The 20,917-nt window shown below is 52.8% G+C and overlaps 2 protein-coding genes across 3 annotated transcripts in view; one reads left to right on the top strand and one right to left on the bottom strand.

Annotated features, from left to right (window-relative positions):
- Nucleotides 1-12,219, top strand: part of MYH9 (myosin heavy chain 9) — a 108,907-nt gene extending 96,688 nt beyond the window's left edge. For both annotated transcript variants that reach the window (XM_017856781.1, XM_017856782.1), the window contains 15 exons: nucleotides 377-521; nucleotides 1,152-1,358; nucleotides 1,587-1,691; nucleotides 1,969-2,121; nucleotides 3,230-3,478; nucleotides 4,610-4,822; nucleotides 4,968-5,180; nucleotides 5,494-5,655; nucleotides 6,744-6,872; nucleotides 7,629-7,717; nucleotides 7,801-7,924; nucleotides 8,247-8,455; nucleotides 9,066-9,174; nucleotides 9,312-9,484; nucleotides 10,716-12,219. In XM_017856781.1, the coding sequence (XP_017712270.1) occupies nucleotides 377-521; nucleotides 1,152-1,358; nucleotides 1,587-1,691; nucleotides 1,969-2,121; nucleotides 3,230-3,478; nucleotides 4,610-4,822; nucleotides 4,968-5,180; nucleotides 5,494-5,655; nucleotides 6,744-6,872; nucleotides 7,629-7,717; nucleotides 7,801-7,924; nucleotides 8,247-8,455; nucleotides 9,066-9,174; nucleotides 9,312-9,484; nucleotides 10,716-10,833 (2,398 nt within the window). In that variant the 3' untranslated portion in view covers nucleotides 10,834-12,219. The remainder of the gene's footprint in view (nucleotides 1-376; nucleotides 522-1,151; nucleotides 1,359-1,586; nucleotides 1,692-1,968; nucleotides 2,122-3,229; nucleotides 3,479-4,609; nucleotides 4,823-4,967; nucleotides 5,181-5,493; nucleotides 5,656-6,743; nucleotides 6,873-7,628; nucleotides 7,718-7,800; nucleotides 7,925-8,246; nucleotides 8,456-9,065; nucleotides 9,175-9,311; nucleotides 9,485-10,715) is intronic.
- A 7,430-nt stretch (nucleotides 12,220-19,649) lies between these two features.
- The window catches only part of LOC108518431 (apolipoprotein L1-like), a 24,758-nt gene continuing 23,490 nt past the window's right edge, over nucleotides 19,650-20,917 (bottom strand). The window contains exon 7 of the mRNA XM_017856780.1: nucleotides 19,650-20,772. Coding sequence (XP_017712269.1) covers nucleotides 20,700-20,772 — 73 coding nt within the window. The 3' untranslated portion in view covers nucleotides 19,650-20,699. The remainder of the gene's footprint in view (nucleotides 20,773-20,917) is intronic.

The raw sequence follows: 20,917 nt of genomic DNA, 5'->3' as shown, positions 1-20,917 counted from the left end.
GCATGTGCGCACACACTCACACTGACATACACACACACATACACAAGCCCCGTGGCCCTGTTATGCGCCAGCAGGCATGGAAGCTGCTGGTTCCTCAGTGGTTTCTCTCTACAGAGTAGAAAGCCTGTTGAAGAACCTGACTCAAAGTTGGGGGTGAGGCAAGGGTGGGCTTTAAAGCTGAAAGGCTACAGAAGCCCCTCATAGTGCGTCTTTCAGGCTGGCCCATGGGATAGATGGTCAGGAGGGGCCGATGGGTAGAAAAGCTGCCTGGAGTGCCTGTGCCCTGGCCAGGCCTCTCTTTGGTCAGGGAGGAGCCCCAGGGACAGCCGCGCTCCAGCACTCCCAGCCTCCACTCTGAGGGGATTTCTCTGTCCAGGTCAAAACGTGAGCAGGAGGTGAACATCCTGAAGAAGACCTTGGAAGAGGAGGCCAAGACCCACGAGGCCCAGATCCAGGAGATGAGGCAGAAGCACTCGCAGGCCGTGGAGGAGCTGGCGGAGCAGCTGGAGCAGACGAAGCGGGTGCGGAGCCTCCCTGAGACCGCAGCGGGAAGGCAGGGTTCCCCGTGCTGGGCCCACAGAATCCGAATCAGTCCTGCAGAGCAGCTGCAGGATCCAACTCAACTGCCTGGTTCTGAGGCCAGGCTCCCCGTCTTAGGGATTTTGTGACTTGTGCCTCAGTTTCCCTGTTCACAAGGGAAGACTATGATAGGTCTGTCTCATGTGGTTATATGAGGGTGAAAACATTACGTCGTTACTTTGAACATCAGACTTCAGACAGGCTTTATTGGAAGTCTAACTACAAACAATTACAGTTCCCCTCATTGCATTATAAATATTGCTAACATCTGCAACACCAGTGCCTTGGCCTAGAACCTGGCCTCTACCCAGGGCAGAAGGCTGGGCAGGTATTATTTTAGAGATGGGGAAGCTGAGGTCCTAAGAGTGAAGACAGGAGCCAAGTGTCACCCACCAGCCAAGAGAGAAGAGAACAAGACAGATGAGGCCTGAGCCTTCTGAGTCCAGGACTCAGGCGCACCGTCGTCAGGGCTGCAGCAGCAGCGATGTCTGGATCTAGAGTCCAGTGATGATAGACCAGCTAGCCTTGTGTCAGGAGACCGCCACTCACGTCTTTGCTTTCTTCCCCGCCAGGTGAAAGCCAACCTCGAAAAGGCAAAGCAGACCCTGGAGAATGAGCGGGGGGAGCTGGCCAACGAGGTGAAGGTGCTGCTGCAGGGCAAAGGGGACTCGGAACACAAGCGCAAGAAAGTGGAGGCGCAGCTGCAGGAGCTGCAGGTCAAGTTCAACGAGGGAGAGCGTGTGCGCACGGAGCTGGCCGACAAGGTCACCAAGCTGCAGGTGAGGCCTCCGCCGGGACCCCGGCGCGGGCAGTGGGCGCCAGCAGCAGTAGTGGCCCAGACCCCCAGGTGCATGTGTGCTCTGTGTCTCTCTGTCTTCTCAAACTGGCTCCTCAGACCCTCACGCTTCAGCTTGTGACTCAGGTCCAGCTTTACGTAAAGGAGCTGAGGTGGGGCAGGAGCGGTGGGGCTGGGTCCATGGTCCTTTGCGTCTCCCTGCCCGGTGCAGGTGGAGCTGGACAACGTGACCGGGCTTCTCAGCCAGTCCGACAGCAAGTCCAGCAAGCTCACCAAGGACTTCTCCGCGCTGGAGTCCCAGCTGCAGGACACTCAGGTAAGGGTAGTGCCAGGTTCCCAGAAGGTGAACTCCTCCAGGAAGGCCCCCGTGTCCACGCGACATTAGCTCTAGAACCCATCGGATTGCCCATCCTCTCCTTCATCTCCTTCATCCTGTGGGTGGGTCTCTGCGTCCTCCTAGCTCCCATCAGGTCTTTACGTGGCCATCCCCTAAATCAGCAGGACCAGCTCCTCTCTCTCCTCAAGGGTGTGGAGTACCTGGGTTTCAGACACCGCTCTCCTGAGCGCCCACACCCCTCTCAACCTGCGAGTAGGAGCTGCTGCAGGAGGAGAACCGGCAGAAGCTGAGCCTGAGCACCAAGCTCAAGCAGGTGGAGGACGAGAAGAATTCCTTCCGGGAGCAGCTAGAGGAGGAGGAGGAGGCCAAGCACAACCTGGAGAAGCAGATCGCCACTCTCCATGCCCAGGTTTGGAGGCCTGGGGAACCGGCCCGACTCTGCAGGCTGGGGAGCTGCTGGCCGGGCACTGGCCTGGGCACTGCAGGACAGCCCTGCCCACTGGGCCAGCCCATTGCTGCTCTCCCCCAGGGAAGCCCACCCTGCTGTCCCACATCAGGGCTCTCAGCCTGAGTTCCTAGGAGAGGAATCCAGGGATCTGTGGACTTAGATGGGGGACACCACTATTTTCACTATTTTACACCTTTATTTTCACCAGTCTTTAGCTGAAATTCAGCATTGCTTCCATTGTGGATGTAGGCAGCAAGCCACGGTGGTGGCAGTCCCTGCACCCTCATCACCTGTAGAAATGGCCAGTGACCCTGTCAGGGTTGCGGCCAAGCTCCTTGGCCTCGTGGTTCCCAGGCCTGCGCCGAGTTTGCCGTCTGATGTGCTACCTAGCAGCGCGTGGCGTCCCGAGCCACAGTTTTTTAGAATGTGTGAACACTGCATTTTTCTGTACTGGTTGCCTTGGTGGTCCCATGTGTTTATTTAATGCCTGTTAAAACATTGTCATGAGAAGGAGTCCCTCGGCCTCTCTAGACTGCCAAGGGGTCCGTAGCCTAATATGTATTCAGAGCTCCTGCTCTAGATCCTATCTTGGGCCTCCATGTGCCAGGCCAGAAGGCCTGAGCCAGCTCGGGATGGGCTGGGAGTCCATTCCACAGTCAGGGTGGGAGCAGCCCGTGAGTGTGCGGGATTGCAGGTTTATCTCCAAGTGCAAGGATGGGGCTGGGTGATGGGGACCCCACAGACATCGCTACAGGGCACTGGCCCTGCTCTCTGGGAGCGGTCTCCGTAGAGTGAGAGGCTTGGTGTGAATGAGGCCTGGGAGCCCCCACAGCAGGCCTGGGGGTCAGCCTCCCCGGGCTTCACATCGTAGACGGATGCCCCTTTGTAGAAGCTCCATTTGTCTCGCCCCCGTGGAGGGACGTGACTGGGGGAGGTGGTTTCATAACTGGGCAGATCCCTGGGCCTCCTTCCGCGGTGTGGCAGGCAGGCTCCCAGCTGTCCCAGGGACAGGTGTGCCATCTGAGCAGGTGCCATCTCGGGCGTCTGCTTACTCCTGGCTCCTGCCCAGGTGGCCGACATGAAGAAGAAGATGGAGGACAGTGTGGGGTGCCTGGAAACCGCTGAGGAGGTGAAGAGAAAGCTCCAGAAGGACCTGGAGGGCCTGAGCCAGCGGCACGAGGAGAAGGTGGCCGCCTACGACAAGCTGGAGAAGACCAAGACGCGGCTGCAGCAGGAGCTGGATGACCTGCTGGTGGACCTGGACCATCAACGCCAGAGTGCATGCAACCTGGAGAAGAAGCAGAAGAAGTTTGACCAGGTGTGTGGCCACTGGCGCCATCCTTTGTTTTTCTTCTTCAAGCACTGAGTCCAAGGCGAAGGGTCCGTCAGAGAAAGCCTGGGCTCCCTCAAGGTCTTGCCTGGGAGGGCCGTGCGGGGCAGCGCTTAGAGGGCCCCCCACCCCCAGTCTGTGGCTTGTCGAGGGGCCCAGGGAGAAGGTCAGTGGAAGAGGGTGTCTTCATGCGATGGGTTGAGGAGTGACTTTTCCTTTCTGTTTTTTTACATTTTTCAGATTTTCTGTAATTAAGTGGTTTGACTGTCTTTTAAACGATTTATTTATGCATTCATATCGCTTCCTTTTCCAAAATATCAGAGGGCAGCTGAGGGGGATGTGGACTCGGGGGCGGGATAGAACAGTAGAAGACACCAGGCAGCCAACTGCGGCAGCCGGGTCCAGCCCACTGCGTTTCGTGGGGAAAGATGGAGTGAACACAGCCATACTCCGTCGTTCTCGTGTTGTCTTTGGTTGCTTTGTGCTGTGGTAGTGGGGTTGAGCCATTGCTGCAGAGACCGTAGGGCCTGCATACTCTAAAGAATGCACTATCTGGCCCTTTAGGAAATGGTCAGCCACCCATGGAATAATTCAGGTTTGGGCCAAAAGGAAAGGAAGGTGGGGAAATAGGATAGAGCCAGGGGGGTGCACACAGAGAACAGATGCCAGGGCACAGAAGCTTTCGTTAGAGGAGACCACAAATGGGGTTCAGGCTTCCTGGCAGCCAGCTTGGCATTCACTCCGTGAAAAATGCCAACCAAATGCCAACTTTGGTTCAGGAGAACCAAAGCTCTTACAGTTTGGAGGGCTCTCATGGAAGGGGCAGCATGCCATAAAGGGTTACGATTAGTAAGTGATGAAAAGTAAACAGATGTTACGACATGGCGTTCGCAGTAGTGCCGGCCCCAGTCGGCAGTCATCCCGTCTTGAGGATCCACAGGACTGTGTGTGTTGTCCCGGGCACAGCCCCGGGCCTGTGCTTCCTAGGCCTGCTCCTCTCCACCATGGCCTCTGGGCTCCTCGTTCCCCAGGGAGCTTAGGCCCAGCTGCTCTGCCCTGCCAGGGGCCATAGCTCTGAGCCTGTGGTGCTGAGCCTCATGGTGCCCACTTCTTTCCCAGCTCCTGGCAGAGGAGAAGACCATCTCTGCCAAGTACGCAGAGGAGCGCGACCGGGCTGAGGCAGAGGCCCGAGAGAAGGAGACCAAGGCGCTGTCGCTGGCCCGGGCCCTGGAGGAAGCCATGGAGCAGAAGGCGGAGCTGGAGCGGCTCAACAAGCAGTTCCGCACGGAGATGGAGGATCTCATGAGCTCCAAGGATGACGTGGGCAAGAGCGTGAGTGCTGGACCTGGCAGCCAGGTCTTGGGAGGGGCCCGAGTGGGGTCATCACAGAGGGTTGGTGTGTGCACAGACTCCGGGTCTCGCAGACCCAGGTATCTGCCAGTCCCTTTGCTCCTGACTTGGGCTCTCTGGGGCTCAGGTCCACGAGCTGGAGAAGTCCAAGCGGGCCCTGGAGCAGCAGGTGGAGGAGATGAAGACGCAGCTGGAAGAGCTGGAGGACGAGCTGCAGGCCACTGAAGATGCCAAACTGCGGCTGGAGGTCAACCTGCAGGCCATGAAGGCCCAGTTCGAGCGGGATCTGCAGGGCCGGGACGAGCAGAGTGAGGAGAAGAAGAAGCAGCTGGTCAGACAGGTGTGCATGGCCTCCTGCTACCCCACGGGTGCCCAAGGCTGCCCTGGCTTCACGCAGGCTTCTGTTCTCTCCTTCCACTTGGATTATGTTAGGGCCCCTTGACCACGCCTCCCCTCCCATATCCCTTCTTTCCAGCCCCCTATCTCCGGGTTCAGTGACTCACCTTCTTAGAGTTCTTATGGTCAGTAATCCCCACTGGCCCCCCAAGGCCCCATGGATCCTGCAGAACTGGCCTGAGGCGCCTGAGTTCAGAGCTAAGGCAGGGTCTCTGAGTGGGTCCAGCTTCCCGAGCTGTTGATTTTCCTTTCCCCAGGTGCGGGAGATGGAGGCAGAGCTGGAGGATGAGAGGAAGCAGCGCTCGATGGCAGTGGCTGCCCGGAAGAAGCTGGAGATGGACCTGAAGGACCTGGAGGCTCACATTGAGTCAGCCAACAAGAACCGGGAGGAAGCCATCAAACAGCTGCGGAAGCTGCAGGTGAGGGCGGGCGGGGCCCAGGCGAAGGCGGGCGGGGCCTGACCCAGCCAACTACATGTGAAGGCCCAGGGCCTGGGGCGGGAACCTGGCAGGGTGGCGCCTCCTCCAGCCCCATCTCACTGACAGAGACTCAGAGGCTCGGAGGTGAGTGGAAACGTGATAGTCCAACAGCAAACTTGCAAAATGGTGAATGACTGAGTACATAAAACACGGAAGCAAACAAGTACAAGCCTAGACATGGGTGGAGTTCGAGAAGGTCTCACTTAATGCAGATTTCCAGAATCAGCCGGGTCCTGACACCCTCCAGCCTTCTGGGCTCTGGGGTGATGGTTCTGAGCAGCAGCCCAGAGTGTGGGACGCATACTTGGAAATCTTTACCTCACCAATAATTAAAGAATAATTAACACATAAAAACAGCTCTGATACACCATATCATGTAACAAGAATAACCTTAGTTTTAAAAAAAATTTTTTTTAAGTGTTAAAACCCACAAAAACTTTAAAACCTCTCTGTGGTCACGGTTGTGGGCATAGATACTGTGATTGCTGGTGGCATTTTTTTATTGGTGTGGTCGGGCTGTACACAACCAGTCATGCTCTTTGGTTTGGGGAATCTCAATTTAGGAAAAAAAGGCTATTTGACAAAGATCTTTAGTGTTAAAACACATAACAGGAGAATAACAAAATGAAATATGTTTCCTGCCTGTGGTGGGGACGGCCCGGCAGGCTGGGCACTGGTTTTGAGGGGCAGGTGAACATTAGGGGTGGCACCGTGGGCACCGGCTTCCGGCCCACAGGAGGGGACAGAAAGTAGAAAATGAAGCTCAGCTTGGGCTCACGTCCACGGTGACCAACACTGTCAAAGTGTGCATTATGGGGTGGGTCACAGAGATGTTTGTCTTTAGTTGCCTTTTCGCCCTGTCACCACGGTTAGTTAAAACAAATAACAGGAGAATAACAAAATGAAATATGTATTATAAGCATCGAGCGGAGCACCAGCCATGAGCCCTGTTGGTGAGGTGACCCACGAGGGTGGGGGTGGAGGGCCGAGGAGCTGAATGAGGTGCCAAGCCTCTGTCCCCACCCCAGGCCCAGATGAAAGACTGCATGCGTGAGCTGGATGACACCCGCGCCTCCCGTGAGGAAATCCTGGCCCAGGCCAAAGAGAATGAGAAGAAGCTGAAGAGCATGGAGGCTGAGATGATCCAGTTGCAGGAGGTGGGTGGGGCTGCAGTGGAGAGCGGCACCACTGCCCTGCAGCCAGCAGGGGGCAGCATGGGGCCTTCAGTTGAGGACAGGGCTAGGGTCCGACTGGGCTCCAGGATTTGGCTGGGGATGGCTCTCATGTTACAGAAGGATTCCCTCCAGGGTTCCGTTACATAGCGGGGCTCCCTGGTACGACGAGAGTGTGTGTGTGTGAAACTGGCATCCCTCACATGAGATGAGGCTTTGTGGCTGCCACCACCTCCTGCTATGAATGGTGCCTGGTGAGAAGGGGTCTGGGCGTCCCCTCGGCCACCCTGCCCATCGCACCTGAGCCCGTCCTGAAGTGTTTCCCGGGTCTGGAGGGTGCCCTGCAGTGTGATGTGCTGGCTGTGAGTGCCACCAGGGTGTAGCCATCTGCCTGTGGCCTCCGGAGCTGACTCTGGGCTCTGGCTCACCCAAACAGGGAGGGGCCGCACCGAGTGGCTCTGTCCACATGGTCTCCCTGGTTAGGCCAGGACACTTCTTATTGCCACACCCTGGCACCTGGCTTGATTCCTAGCACTTAAATGTAAGAGTTTTAGAAACATATGGTGCTTAAGCTATGACTGCAGGGGGTCACCAGCCTGTGAGCTAGAGGGTTTCTGGAGGAAGGGCTTCATGGGGAGGTGGGCCTGGGGAAGGGCTTGAGAAGAGGGTGCCCGGGGCTGGGAAGGATGGTCTTGCAGGGCTGTGGCTGCCTTCAGGTTACACTCTGGGTCTTTGTGGCAGGAACTGGCAGCCGCGGAGCGTGCCAAGCGCCAGGCCCAGCAAGAGCGGGATGAGCTGGCTGATGAGATCGCCAACAGCAGTGGCAAAGGGTGAGTTGAGTGAGGGGACAGAATTGAGGAGGACCAGGTGTGCCCCCGGGGTAGGCCCCTCACTTCTCCCGCCCATCCTGCAGAGCCCTGGCATTGGAGGAGAAGCGGCGTCTGGAGGCCCGCATCGCCCAGCTGGAGGAGGAGCTGGAGGAGGAGCAGGGCAACACGGAGCTGATCAACGACCGGCTGAAGAAGGCCAACCTGCAGGTGGGTGCCAGGCCTTCTCCCACCCTGGGTTCGAGCCACCACAGCAGAGCTGGCCTCAGACCCAGCCGGCAGAAGCACAGGCCAAGTGCCAGCTGCTCCCCAGGCGCTTACGGGAACATGTCCAGGCACCCGGACATGAAAGATCCCCCTCTGGCTTCTGTGTTGGGTGTTCAGAAGTTTCTAATCCTCCCTTTTCTGGGAGACCCAAGACTCTGGACCCCAAGGGTTTGGTGAGATCCTGCTGCCACCTTCCTCCGGCCCTGCGCGTGCCGTCCAGCCAGGGCCCCAGCCCTTCCCGAGGTCACTGGCCCTCCTCCCGCAGATCGACCAGATCAACACCGACCTGAACCTGGAGCGCAGCCACGCCCAGAAGAACGAGAATGCTCGGCAGCAACTGGAGCGCCAGAACAAGGAGCTCAAGGTCAAGCTGCAGGAGATGGAGGGCACTGTCAAGTCCAAGTACAAGGCCTCCATCACTGCCCTCGAGGCCAAGATCGCACAGCTGGAGGAGCAGCTGGACAACGAGACCAAGTACGTGCCCCTGACCCCGCCCAACCCCAGCCGTCCTGCCCAAAACTCCAGCCCCCCTGCAGTCCTGCCCAAATCTGGGCCACAACCAGCTCTCTGTCTCCTGAGTCCTGGGGGCTGTTTCCCTCCCTCCTGATGGGGCCCTCATCCCTGCCACAGGGTGGGTGGTTGGGGGAGCTTGTGGGGTTTGAACGGGATTCTCTGTTCCACCTCTAAAGCCAGGAGCTTTGGTGGCTGTCTCTGAGGGTGGATCAGAGCAGGAGGTAGAGGGGTGTCCTGCCCACCGGGGCAGTTGTTCTGTGGGCTCAGCAGGACTGAGACTTCCTTGGAGGGAATGGGGGGTTACGCCAGGCCCCCAAACCTCTTCCAGTTACACAGATGCCCTTTGAGGTGTGTCACTTCCCTTACCTGCGCCCGTTTCCCCATCTGTAAATGGGGCTTTTTGCAGTGCCCGTCGTAAGAAGCCAGGCACACACAGGTGTCCAGCAAAGGCCTCCCTAGGTGATCCCTAGATGCCAGTGAGGCCCGGGGAACGGGTGGTCCATGTTAGGGTTTGTTGGCTGGACCCTCTGAAGGAGGGTATTCCCTCTGAGCCACCTTGTCTGTCATGCAGGGAGCGCCAGGCAGCCTGCAAACAGGTGCGTCGGACGGAGAAGAAGCTGAAGGATGTGCTGCTGCAGGTGGATGATGAGCGGAGGAACGCTGAGCAGTACAAGGACCAGGTGCGGGCGCTGGTGGGGCAGTGAGAAGGGCAGCCGGGCTGGGCAGCAGATGGGGCAACAGGCAGGGCAGTGGGGCTGGCTGGCTGCACGCCCAGAGCCCCTAACCAGGGCCACGGGCCACACGTCCATCTCCACAGGCCGACAAGGCATCCACCCGCCTGAAGCAGCTCAAGCGGCAGCTGGAGGAGGCCGAAGAGGAGGCCCAGCGGGCCAACGCCTCCCGCCGGAAACTGCAGCGCGAGCTGGAGGACGCCACCGAGACGGCCGATGCCATGAACCGCGAGGTCAGCTCCCTGAAGAACAAGCTCAGGTGAGCCCCCACCGCCCAACCCACCCCTTTGCCTCGGCACTTCTCTCCAAAGGTAGCTTGTTCCTCAACCAGAGCCCACAAGCAAAGCACAAATGACACCAAGAAAGGACTGCACAAAGCACTCTCTGCCCCTTCTGGCTTCTTGCCTTTGAGGCTTCAGCTTAGTGTTTTGAACACACAGTAAATTCTAGGTAGTTTATTCCTAGCCTGTCCTAAAAGTCTGTTGCCTTTTGAATTGGAGGTTGCTTGAGACCACCTGGCCCAGTCCTGGCACGTATTAGGTGCCTCATAAATATCTACAAAATGAATACAGGCCTCATAAACAATGTCTACAGAGATTAAAAAGGCTCCTTTGCATTTCCCAGGGAGTGTTAACACTCAACAAGTAGTGAATGTTTGAAGCGGAGGATCTTATTCTCTGAGATTCTCATTTCTTACCTCTTTTTCATGGGGATCTTGTTTTTTTGTTTTTGTTTTTTGAGATGGATTTTCGCTTTTGTCGCCCAGACTGGAGTGCAATGGTACAATCTCGGCTCACTGCATCCTCCACCTCCCGGGTTCAAGCAATTGTCCTCCCTCAGCCTCTGGAGTAGCGAGATTACAGGCATGCACCACTATGCCCGGCTGATTTTTGTATTTTTAGTAGAGATGGGGTTTCACCATGTTGGTCAGGCTGGTCTCGAACTCCTGACCTCAGGTGATCCACTCGCTTCGGCCTCCCAAAGTGCTGAAATTATCAGCGTGAGCCACTGCGCCAGGCCTTCATGGTGCTCTTTTTTTTAAGCATAAGTAGTCAGTATTGGATGTGAATTTTCTGCCATGTGGTAGAAAGAGGGTGCCCGGCTTTGTACTCTGTGTGAACAAGCACACCTGTTTACCTGTCTTGGTTTCATCGGTTTTATAGGAGTTGGAACAGAGGGTGGCATTTTACACTTACTTTTGTGCCTTTCCTGTTGTAATTGGTCCTGTTTGCCTGAACTGTTTTTGTGCTACGGTTGTGTGTGAAGATGTCTGACACCTAAACATTTTGCGGGAAGCTTTGCCTGCTTTCCTGAGAGCGGTCCTATCCAGCTCACCTGTGGCTCCCAAGGCTCCGCCTTACTGCTTCCTGGTGGGAGCAGCCAGGCGCCTGGTTTCCCTCTTGAATTCGCTTTGAGATGTGTGTGCTGTGCTGCGGCCGCCCCTGGCCTGTCTGTGCCCACTGACCCTCTGCCTCTGCCTCTGCACCTAGGCGCGGGGACCTGCCGTTTGTCATGCCCCGCCGAATGGCCCGGAAAGGCGCTGGCGATGGTTCCGACGAGGAGGTGGATGGCAAAGCGGATGGGGCTGAGGCCAAACCTGCCGAATAAGCCTCTTCTCCTGCAGCCTGAGATGGATGGACAGACGGACACCACAGCCTCCTCTTCCCAGACCCTGCAGCAGGCCTCTCCCCACCTTCTTGGGACTGCTGTGAACGCGCCTCCCCCTGCCCTCAGCCCCGTCCCCCATCCTGTTTCCCTCCAGGCGTTGTTGAGGGCATTTGGCTTCCTCTGCTGCATCCCCTTCCAGCTCCCTCCGCCGCTCAGAATCTGATACCAAAGAGACAGGGCCCGGGCCCAGGCAGAGAGCGACCAGCAGGCTCCTCAGCCCTCTCTTGCCAAAAAGCACAAGATGTTGAGGCGAGGAGGGCAGGCCCCCGGGGAGGGGCCAGAGTTTTCTATGAATCTATTTTTCTTCAGACTGAAGGCGTTTTGGTAGTCGGACCCCCCGCAGTTGTCAGCCTCCCTGACCTCTGCCACCAGCGCCCCCACTCCTCGTTTCTTTGCTGTTGGCAATCACACGTGGTGACCTCACACACCTCTGCCCCTTGGGCCTCCCACTCCCATGGCTCTGGGCGGCCCAGAAGGAGCAGGCCCTGGGGCTCCACCTCTGTGCAGGGCACAGAATGCTGGGGTAGGGGGAGGAGTGGATTCCTCCCCACCCTGTCCCGGGCAGCGCCACTGTCCACTGTCTCCCTCCTGATTCTAAAATGTCTCAAGTGCAATGCCCCCTCCCCTCCTTTACCGAGGACAGCCTGCCTCTGCCACAGCAAGGCTGTCGGGTCAAGCTGGAAAGGCCAGCAGCCTTCCAGTGGCTTCTCCCAACACTTTTGGGGACCAAATGTATTGAATGGTTAAGGGACTTGTCCCAAGTATGACAGCCAGAGCGTTAGAGGGGCCAGCAGCCCTCCCAGGCGATCTTGTGTCTACTCTAGGACTGGGCCCGAGGGTAGTTTACCTGCACCGTTGACTCAGTATAGTTTAAAAATCTGCCACCTGCACAGATATTTTTGAAAGCAAAACAAGGTTTTCTTTTTTTCCCCTTTCTCGTAATAAATGATAAAATTCTGAGTCTTTCTCACTGCCTTTGTTTATAAGAGAGTTAGCTCGTCCTCACTGGTCTACACTGGTTGCCGAATTTACTTGTATTCCTAACTTTTGTATATGCTGCATTGAGACTTACGGCAAGAAGGCATTTTTTTTTTTTTAAAGGAAACAGACTGAAATCATGAAGCGATATAAAAGCTGCGTAATGCCTACAAAGCTCTGAATTCAGGTCCCAGTTGCTGTCACAAAGGAGTGAGTGAAACTCTCACCCCACCCCTTTTTTATATAATAAAAGTGCCTTAGCATGTGTTGCAGCTGTCACCACTACAGTAAGCTGGTTTGCAGATGTTTTCCACTGAGCGTCACAATAAAGAGAACCATGTGCTACGAGCCGTGTCTGTAGCGTTTGTCTGCGTCCAGGGGGCCCTGGACAGGACTGGGCCTGGCTTCTGTAGCCAGTGCCGGCTCTGCATCGTCAGGGAGCCAGACTGGCTGAGGCGGAGGCTGGGCTAGCTGTGGGCGATTGTGCAGAAAAGATAAGATGGAAAGATGTGCTAGGCCAGATCCAAGGAGGCTAAGAGCATCTTAGAAACCTTGGTTCAAGGCCGGGTACGGTGGCTCACACCTGTAATCCCAGCACTTGGGAGGCCGAGGCTGAGGGATCACCTGAGATCAGGAATTCAAGACCAGCCTGGCCAACATGGCGAAATCCTATCTCTACTAAAAATACAAAAAAATTAGCTGGGCGTGGTGGTGCGTGCCTGTAATCCCAACTACTCTGGAGGCCGAGGCAGGAGAATCGCTTGAACCCGGGAGGCAGAGGTTGCAGTGAGCGGAGATTTGTGGCACTGCACTCCAACCTGGGTGACAGAGTGAGACTCTGTCTCAAAAAAATAAATAAATAAAAAATAATTTGAAAAAAGTGGACACTATCTGGGTCAGCTTAAGGAGGTGGCTACTTTTTGGCAAAACAGCTGCATGCACATTCCCTGGCCATTAGCTTCCTATGTGCCACCCTGGCCTGTCACCCTGGACAAGTCACTCCCTTCCCGGCTAGCTTCCTTGTCTGTTAAGTAAAGTACACTGGATCTTTGCTGTTGGATGGCAGTCCTTGCACCGACAGCATTGGCTCCGTGTGGGACCTGCTTAGAGACTTATTTCAGACCTCGCCCCCAACCCTCTGAATGTGACTCCACTTTAACAAGATCTACAGATGATCTTCACGGCATTTTGTCAGAATCTTTTTTTTTTTTTCTCCCTCCCCCGAGATGGAATCTCACTCTTGTCACCCAGGCTGGAATGCAGTGGTGCAATCTCAGTTCACTGCAACCTCCGCCTCCCAGGTTCAAGTGATTCTTCTGCCTCAGCCTCCTGAGTAGCTGGGATTACAGGTGTGTACCACCACACCCGACTAATATTTTTGTATTTTTAGTAGAGATGGGTTTCACCATGTTGGTCAGGCTGATCTCAAACTCCTGACCTCCAAAGTGTTGGGATTACAGGTGTGAGCCACCTCACCTGGCTTTTTTGAGACAGAGTCCCTGTCACCCAGGCTGGAGAGCAGTGGTGCGATCTTGACTCACTGCAACCTGTGCCTCCCAGGTTCAAGTGATTCTCGTGCCTCAGCCTCCTGAGTAGCTGGGACTACAGGCGCACTCTACCACACCTGGCTAATTTTTGTATTTTTAGTTGAGATGGGGTTTTGCCTTGTTGGCCAGGCTGGTCTCGAACTCCTGACCTCAGGAGATCCACCTGCCTGGGCTTCCCAAAATGCTGGGATTACAGGCATGAGCCACCACACCTGGCCATTTCACCCCATTTGAACCTCAGTTTTCTCCTCTGGGAAGCCAAATTAATAAATGTTTTTATCATAGGGCCGTTGTTGAAGCATGTATGACTGTGTGTGAAAATGTTTTGCAAACCAAAATGGGCTCAGGTGCTATTATTATTATTCTGCAAAGTTTGGGCTTTGAAAGGATTTTAAAATATTTTAATTGTGGTAAAATATTTATAACCTAAAATTTGCCTTTTTAACCATTTTTAAGTGCACAGTTCCGTGGAATTACATTCACATTGTTGCGCAACTACCATCACCAACAGAACTCTTCTCTTGCAAAACTGACACTGTACCCAGTAAACATTAACTCCTCATTCTCCCTCCCCGAGCCCCTGACAACCACCACTCTGTTCCCTATCTTTATACATTTGACCACCGTAAGAACCTCACATGAATGGAATCCTACAGCATGTGTCCTTTTGTGACGGGCTTATTTCACTTAGCAGAATGTCCTTAAGGTTCATCCCTGTTGTAGCATGGGTCAGAGTTTTCTTCCTCTTTAAGGCCGAATAATATTCCCTGTGTGTACACGTCACATTTTGCTTATCCATTCATCTGTCAGTGGACACCTGGGTTGCCTACCCCTTTTGGCTATGGTGAACAATGCTATGAGCGTGGCTGTACAAATATCTGGTCAGGTCCCTGTTTTCATGCTGTCGGGTGTATTCCCAGAGGTGGAATTGAGGGATCTTATGGTAATTCCATGTTTAAGTTTTCAAAGAACTGCCATATGGTTTCCCACAGCAGCTAAGTGCTATTATTTTATTTATTTATTTATTTAAGATGGAGTCTCGCTCTGTCGCCCAGGCTGGAGTGCAGTGGCGTGATTTCAGCTCACTGCAACCTCTGCCATCCAGGTTCAAGTGATTCTCCTGCCTCAGACTCCCAAGTAGCTGGGACTACAGGTGCACACCACCACGCCCGGCTAATTTTTGTGTTTTTAGTAGAGACAGGGTTTCACCATGTTGGCCAGGCTGGTCTCAAACTCCTGGCCTCAGGTGATCCTCCCTCCTCGGCCTCCCAAAGTGCTGAGATTACAGGTGTGAGCCACCGCACTCAGCCAAGATGCTATTATGTTTAAGGTCATGCTTTGGCACAGCAGTGACTCCAGACAAGAGTCTCCTTTGTCTCCTGGCTGCTGGAGGGAAGGGGATAGAGGTTGGTGGTGCTCCTTGGTGCATGTTCCAGAGATCCTGGTGCTGTGGGTGCTCACAGCACCCTCCCCACCCTCCACTCCTCATTTCCCCTGTTTGAGATCCACCCAGCTAGAGGCTTCTCCCTCTCCCTGGGCCAACGCTTATTTGCAGCACCCTCAGAGAGGAGTTCAACCTGAAATTCTGCATCTAAATCAATTACTCAATGACCTATTTCAAATTTGAATCCAAAAACTCTGTTAACTCGGTGAATGAATCCAGTTCTCTTAAATGTTATATGTGCATCAAAATGAAACACACATTTATCTTGACTTCAGCAGGAAAATATTATGAGCTTGATGGTGTCTGTCATTTTGATACCTACTTCTAAACCTTCCTGAAGCTGACACCTGTTACTCAAAGCCCAATTTTTCCATCTGAGGAAAGACAAAAAGGATTGTCCATGAGATGCTGCTAGTGGCCGGGCTGTGAGTGGCCAGGACCAGTGGCTGCTCCCTTAGCCTCCTATGGGGCCCCCAGGGGCTGTGGGCATGAAACACAATTACCTTCCCCTGCACTTTGCAGCCCCAGGCTCTTTGTCTCCGCTAGCCACTGATGCCTTCAGAATCCCCCATTGTCAAACACCCAGCTTGAAGCTCGCCACCTGCTTCCAGGGTCCCTGGAAAAAGAGAGCAGAACAGGGCGCTGGGGTCCCTGTCATGGTGCACACAGACAATGACTTCTGGCATGACCTGGCCAAGCACACCTCTCCATTGGCGGGGCAGGGCGGGGTGGTGGCTGGGAGCCTTTGGCTGTGGACACTTCCAGCTTCCACTAGGTGGTGGTAGTGATGTCACCATACCTCTTCCAAAGCAATTTCAGGGTTTGCCTTCTTCTCAGTGGCTGAAGTTCGGTTTGCCTTCTCAGTGGCTGAAATTTCGTCTGGACCTAAGATTTTGGCCCAAGCCCCCTCCTCTGGAGCTGCAGACATCCTGGGTGACTTTTCCTGTGGTGTCGATGGTGAAGCTGAGCCCTATTTCTAGTCAATAGATCCTTGCAATCTCCAAATGGATGGTCTCTGCTCACGTCCCACATCCCTGGAGTTAAGAGACACCTGTTTCTCATCTGGATTTGAGTCTGCAGTCCCCATTCTGGTTGCTCCACTCTGAGATTGCGTTTGGGGAGTCTATTGTCAACCTAAAATAACAGCAGAGAGGGAATCTCCGAAGATAACAAGTTTATTCCGGAATGAGCAGAAGGATTTGTAAATCCGGGAATACATGATGGATGAGGACACCCCATGGTGGGATGTGGCCTGTGGGCAGACTCGGGGAGACAAAGGAAAGCAGAGGGTTTTTATCCCCCCCCCCCACCCCGAGTCTCGCTCTGTCTCCAGGCTGGAGTGCAATGGCACAATGTTGGCTCACTGCAACTTCTGCCTCCCAGGTTCCAGCAATTCTCCTGCCTCAGCCTCCCAAGTAGCTGGAAATACAGGCATGTGCCACCACGCCTGGCTAATTTTGTACTTTTGGTAGAGATGGGGTTTCTCCATGTTGGGCAGGCTGGTTTCGAACTCCTGACCTCAGGGGATCCACCTGCCTCAGCCTCCCAAAGTGCTGGGATTACAGGTGTGAGCCACCGCGTCCTGCTGAAAGCAGAGGTTTTTAAAGGAAAAATGAGGAGACTTATGTAAGTTATTTTAAATAATGATCCCTAGGTACAATAATTAATAGCAAGGGTCACCTTAGCTCAAGGTTGAACAGACACTTGTTGGGCAGATGTCCTCATAGAGGTGGCCTTTGTGCAGGGCTGTGATTCTTTGTGTATGGTTGTGGTTTGCTGGGATCTCTTACAATAGTTCCTGTTATCCAGGAAACCATGTGAGAGGCCCCCACTTCTTCTTCTTCTTTTTTTTTCCTTTGAGACGAAGTCTGGCTCTGTCACCAGGCTGGAGTGCAGTGGTACAATCATGGCTTACTGCAACCTCTGCCTCCCAGGCTGTAGCGATTCTCCTGCCTCAGCCTCCCGAGTAGCTGGGACTACAGGCGCCTGCCACCACACCCAGCTAGTTTTTGTATTTTTAGTAGAGACAGGGTTTCACCATATTGGCCAGGCCAGTCTCGAACTCCTGACCTTGTGCTCTGCCCACCTTGGCCTCCCAAAGTGCTGGGATTACAGGCGTGAGCCACCGCGCTCAGCTTCCCCCTTCCATATCATTTAAAGGGACTACACTCTTCCCTTTCCAGCACTTCCGTATCAGAGGCAGGCTTATTTCTCATTGGCACATGCTCTCACATTGCTCCATCACCTTTAAGGAAAGTGACACCAGAACCCAACTCGCTATTGAGGTTAACAGTTACTAACTACTATAAAGTGACTTCTGTCCTCCTAAATTAAAAATATAAAGTAATAAGTGAGTGCAGCAGATCGATAAGACCAATCAATTAGTACAGAGGGCTCTACCCACCCCTTCCCAATCGATCAATCATTTAGTACAGAGGGCTCTACCCACCCCTTCCCAATCAATCAATCAATTAGTAAATCAATCAATTAGTACAGAGGGCTCTACTTACCCCAATTAAGAGCAATTAGTCCCAATTTTAGCTTTTTCTTTTCTTTTCTTTCTTTCTTTCTTTCTTTCTTTCTTTTTTTTTTTTTGAGATGGAGTCTCGCTGTGTCACCCAGGCTGGAGTGCAATGGCACGATCTCAGCTCACTGCAACCTCTGCCTCCCAGGCTCAAGTGATTCTCCTGCCTCAGCCTCCCGAGTAGCTGGGATTACGGGCACCCGCCACTGCACCCAGCTACTTTTTGTATTTTTAGGAGAGACGGGTTTTACCATGTTGCCAAGGCTGGTCTTGAACTCCTGACCTCAGCTGATCCACCCGCCTCGGCCTCCCAAAGTGCTAGGATTAGAGGCGTGAGTCACCATGTCCGACCCTAGCTTTTTCTTTAGGGAGTAAATAAATATATTTAAATAATGTTCTGATGCTAGGACATGAAATAGTGAGAGTGCATGCTCTGGAGACAGGAAGCCTGAGTTTGCATTCTGGGTGTCACTAACCGGGTGCTGTCACTAGCTTAACTGCTCTGAGTTTCAGTTTCCTCCTCTGAAATGTGCAGGTGATAATAGTATCTTTCTAACAAGGTTGTTGTGATAACCAAAACAAGTTAATGCTTGCAAAGCACTTAGAAGGTTCCTGGTGCAAAGCAGATGGTCAATAAATACAAGCTACTGCATTTTTCTCCATTTTGAAATTTAGACCTCACTATTTATTTGCTTCCTATTAGGATAGAGTTTATTAATATTTTTATTCATTACTTATAGTTATTTATTATTATTATCTTTACACTTCTAACTCCCCTCCCCACCTTCTAATATTACATCCCTAATTTTATAATCTCCATTAGAAACTTTGTCGCTGTAAACAGTTTACTTACAATGTTTTTCTTATGCCCTCAGTATGGCCAGTGTTTCTTCACTCCTCATTTTATAAAATGAGGATATTAATCTTCCTTCTTTTTCAGTGCCTCACTTCCCAACCACTACCATTGTACTTTAATTTTGGTACTGATTGGCAACAAGTTTATTTGGTTCTCATGTTTAAATGTTGTTTTGTGCTCAAAGTTAAAAATCAAACAAGCGTGTTTACATTTTTGTGATGTTTTTTTTGTTTTGTTTTGTTTTGTTTTTTTGAGACGGAGTCTCGCTCTGTCGCCCAGGCTGGAGTGCAGTGGCCAGATCTCAGCTCACTGCAAGCTCCGCCTCCCGGGTTCACGCCATTCTCCTGCCTCAGCCTCCCGAGTAGCTGGGACTACAGGCGCCCACCACCTCGCCCGGCTAGTTTTTTGTATTTTTTAGTAGAGACGGGGTTTCACCGTGTTAGCCAGGATGGTCTCGATCTCCTGACCTCGTGATCCGCCCGTCTCGGCCTCCCAAAGTGCCGGGATTACAGGCTTGAGCCACCGCGCCCGGCCATTTGTGATGTTTTAAATGCTGTTTACTATAGAGTTGAGTTGTACAATATGGCTGCACACGCTTTGTAGCACAGCTTTAGTTTTTCCTGATGTTTCCAACTGCCTTTCTTTCCTCCCGCCCCGTGCACTGTTTGCCTTCATGATTTCCTCAGTTTCCCTCAAATTGTGAATCATATGAGGTATTCTGTGAAGTCCCCACAGAACCCTTCCCTTCTTATTCCATCCTGGACTCGGTGTTCTGTAGGCCTGCTGCACGCTCAGCCGCGACCCTTGGTTTCCCTTCTCACTGGGCTGATTTTCCTGTTTCCTGGATCCCATGTCTTTTTCTCTCTTGGTTATCCCCACCCACTCACCACGGGTGCACACACGCACACACACGCACACACACGCACGTCCTTCCCACTCCCCCTACAGCTGTTTTTCAAGTAGCTTTCCAGGAAATCATGATGTATGGTAACATTTCAGTTCCGCTTTGGCTTCATTTCTCCTGTCATCTTTCTGGTTTATTTTCTGGAAGCTTTTCTAGACTTTTTCAACCCTCTCTTGAGTTGTTTATTTTGTCAATCATTTAATTCCCAATTTTTTTTGTCATTCTATTGTTTTCCCCGCCTTTTCAGTGCATCTGGTTCTCATGTTAAGCATACAATTTTACTTTATTTTAATTTGAAACAGAGTTTCACTCTTGTTGCCCAGGCTGGAGTGCAATGGCACGATCTCAGCTCACTGCAATCTCTGCCTCCCGGGTTCAAGCGATTCTTCTGCCTCAGCCTCCCCAGTTGCTAGGATTACAGGCACATGCCGCCATGCCTGGCTAATTTTGTATTTTTAGTAGAGACGGGGGTTTCTCCACGTTGGTCAGGCTGGTCTCAAACTCGCGACCTCAGGTGATCTGCCTGCATTGGCCTCCCAAAGTGCTGGGATTACAGGTGTGAGTCACTGCACCCGGCCAGCCTGCGTTTAAATCTCTGCAAGGACATGAGTTTGAGTTTTTCAAAATTATTGCCTGTTTTCAAAATTATTCGTTTCTTCTGGGCTCATTTCACATTTGTTAGTCTTGGTCTCTTTTCCTTATTTTGTCTTTCTCCTATGTCTCATCCTAGGTCCATTCCTATGTAGGAGGAAGGCAAGTCCACTGGCAGGCTTACCTGTCGGGTGATTGGATGGGAACCCCCTAAAGTGTCAGAATATAAATATATTATTTCTGGGGCTTTTTGATTGAGTCATGAACTCCGATTTTTTTCACTGGTGTAGACTCGAGGCTGCCTTGAATCCTGTATGGGTCATGGGGCTGTTGAACTTCTCTCTCTGAGGCTCTGCCTAGCAAACGATTCTTCTTGGCTGGATGTCCTCTCGGTGTTGCTGTGGATCGCAGCTCCCTTCACCCATCTCTATTCGGTTGTCACTTCTTCGGCCAGTTCTGTCTTCCAAATATCTGTTGAAATCTCTGATCTCCTGTTGGTCTCATTCAAGTTTTTTATTGTCAGCAGAGAGGGTACAGAGGCAGTGTGTGGGCTCTGGAATCCATATGACTGGGTTGGAACCCAGTCTTTAGCCATCAATAGATTTCTGACCTTGGCCAAGTCACTGACCATCTGTTTCAGTTTCCTTATCTGTTAATGGTGATACAAATGATACACGCTCCAAAGGTTCTTGAAAGAGTACAGTGAGGTTTTTTTCTAACATCTTAGAGCAGTTAGTGGTGCATAGTAAAGTCCACACGTGTTTGCCACTATTAGCATTAGCTGCTGTATTAGTCCATTCTCACACTACTGAAAAGAAATACCTCAGACTGGGTAATTTATAAAGAAAGGAGGCTTAATTGGCTCACAGTTCTGCAGGCTCTACAGCAAGCATGGTGGTATCAGCTTCCGGGGAGGCCTCAGAGAACTTCCAGTCATGGCAGAAGATGAAGGGGACTCACTATCAAGAGAATAGCATCAAAGGGGAAATCCGCTCCCATGACCCAGTCGCCTTCCACCAGGCATCGCCGTCAATGCTGGGGATTACAATTCAATGTGAGACTTGGGCAGGGACCCAGCCCAAAACCATATCAGCTGCTATTATAGCTATAAGTGCCTTGACTGTCACTTTAGTCTGGTCTCAGAAGGGGTGGTTGAAAAATGCTCTTGTGTGTGTGTGTT

The sequence above is a fragment of the Rhinopithecus bieti genome, unplaced genomic scaffold, assembly GCF_001698545.2.
Source record: "Rhinopithecus bieti isolate Rb0 unplaced genomic scaffold, ASM169854v2 scaffold_42532, whole genome shotgun sequence".
NCBI classification, from domain to species: Eukaryota; Metazoa; Chordata; class Mammalia; order Primates; family Cercopithecidae; genus Rhinopithecus; species Rhinopithecus bieti.
This window is presented reverse-complemented; position numbering and strand designations above follow the sequence as displayed.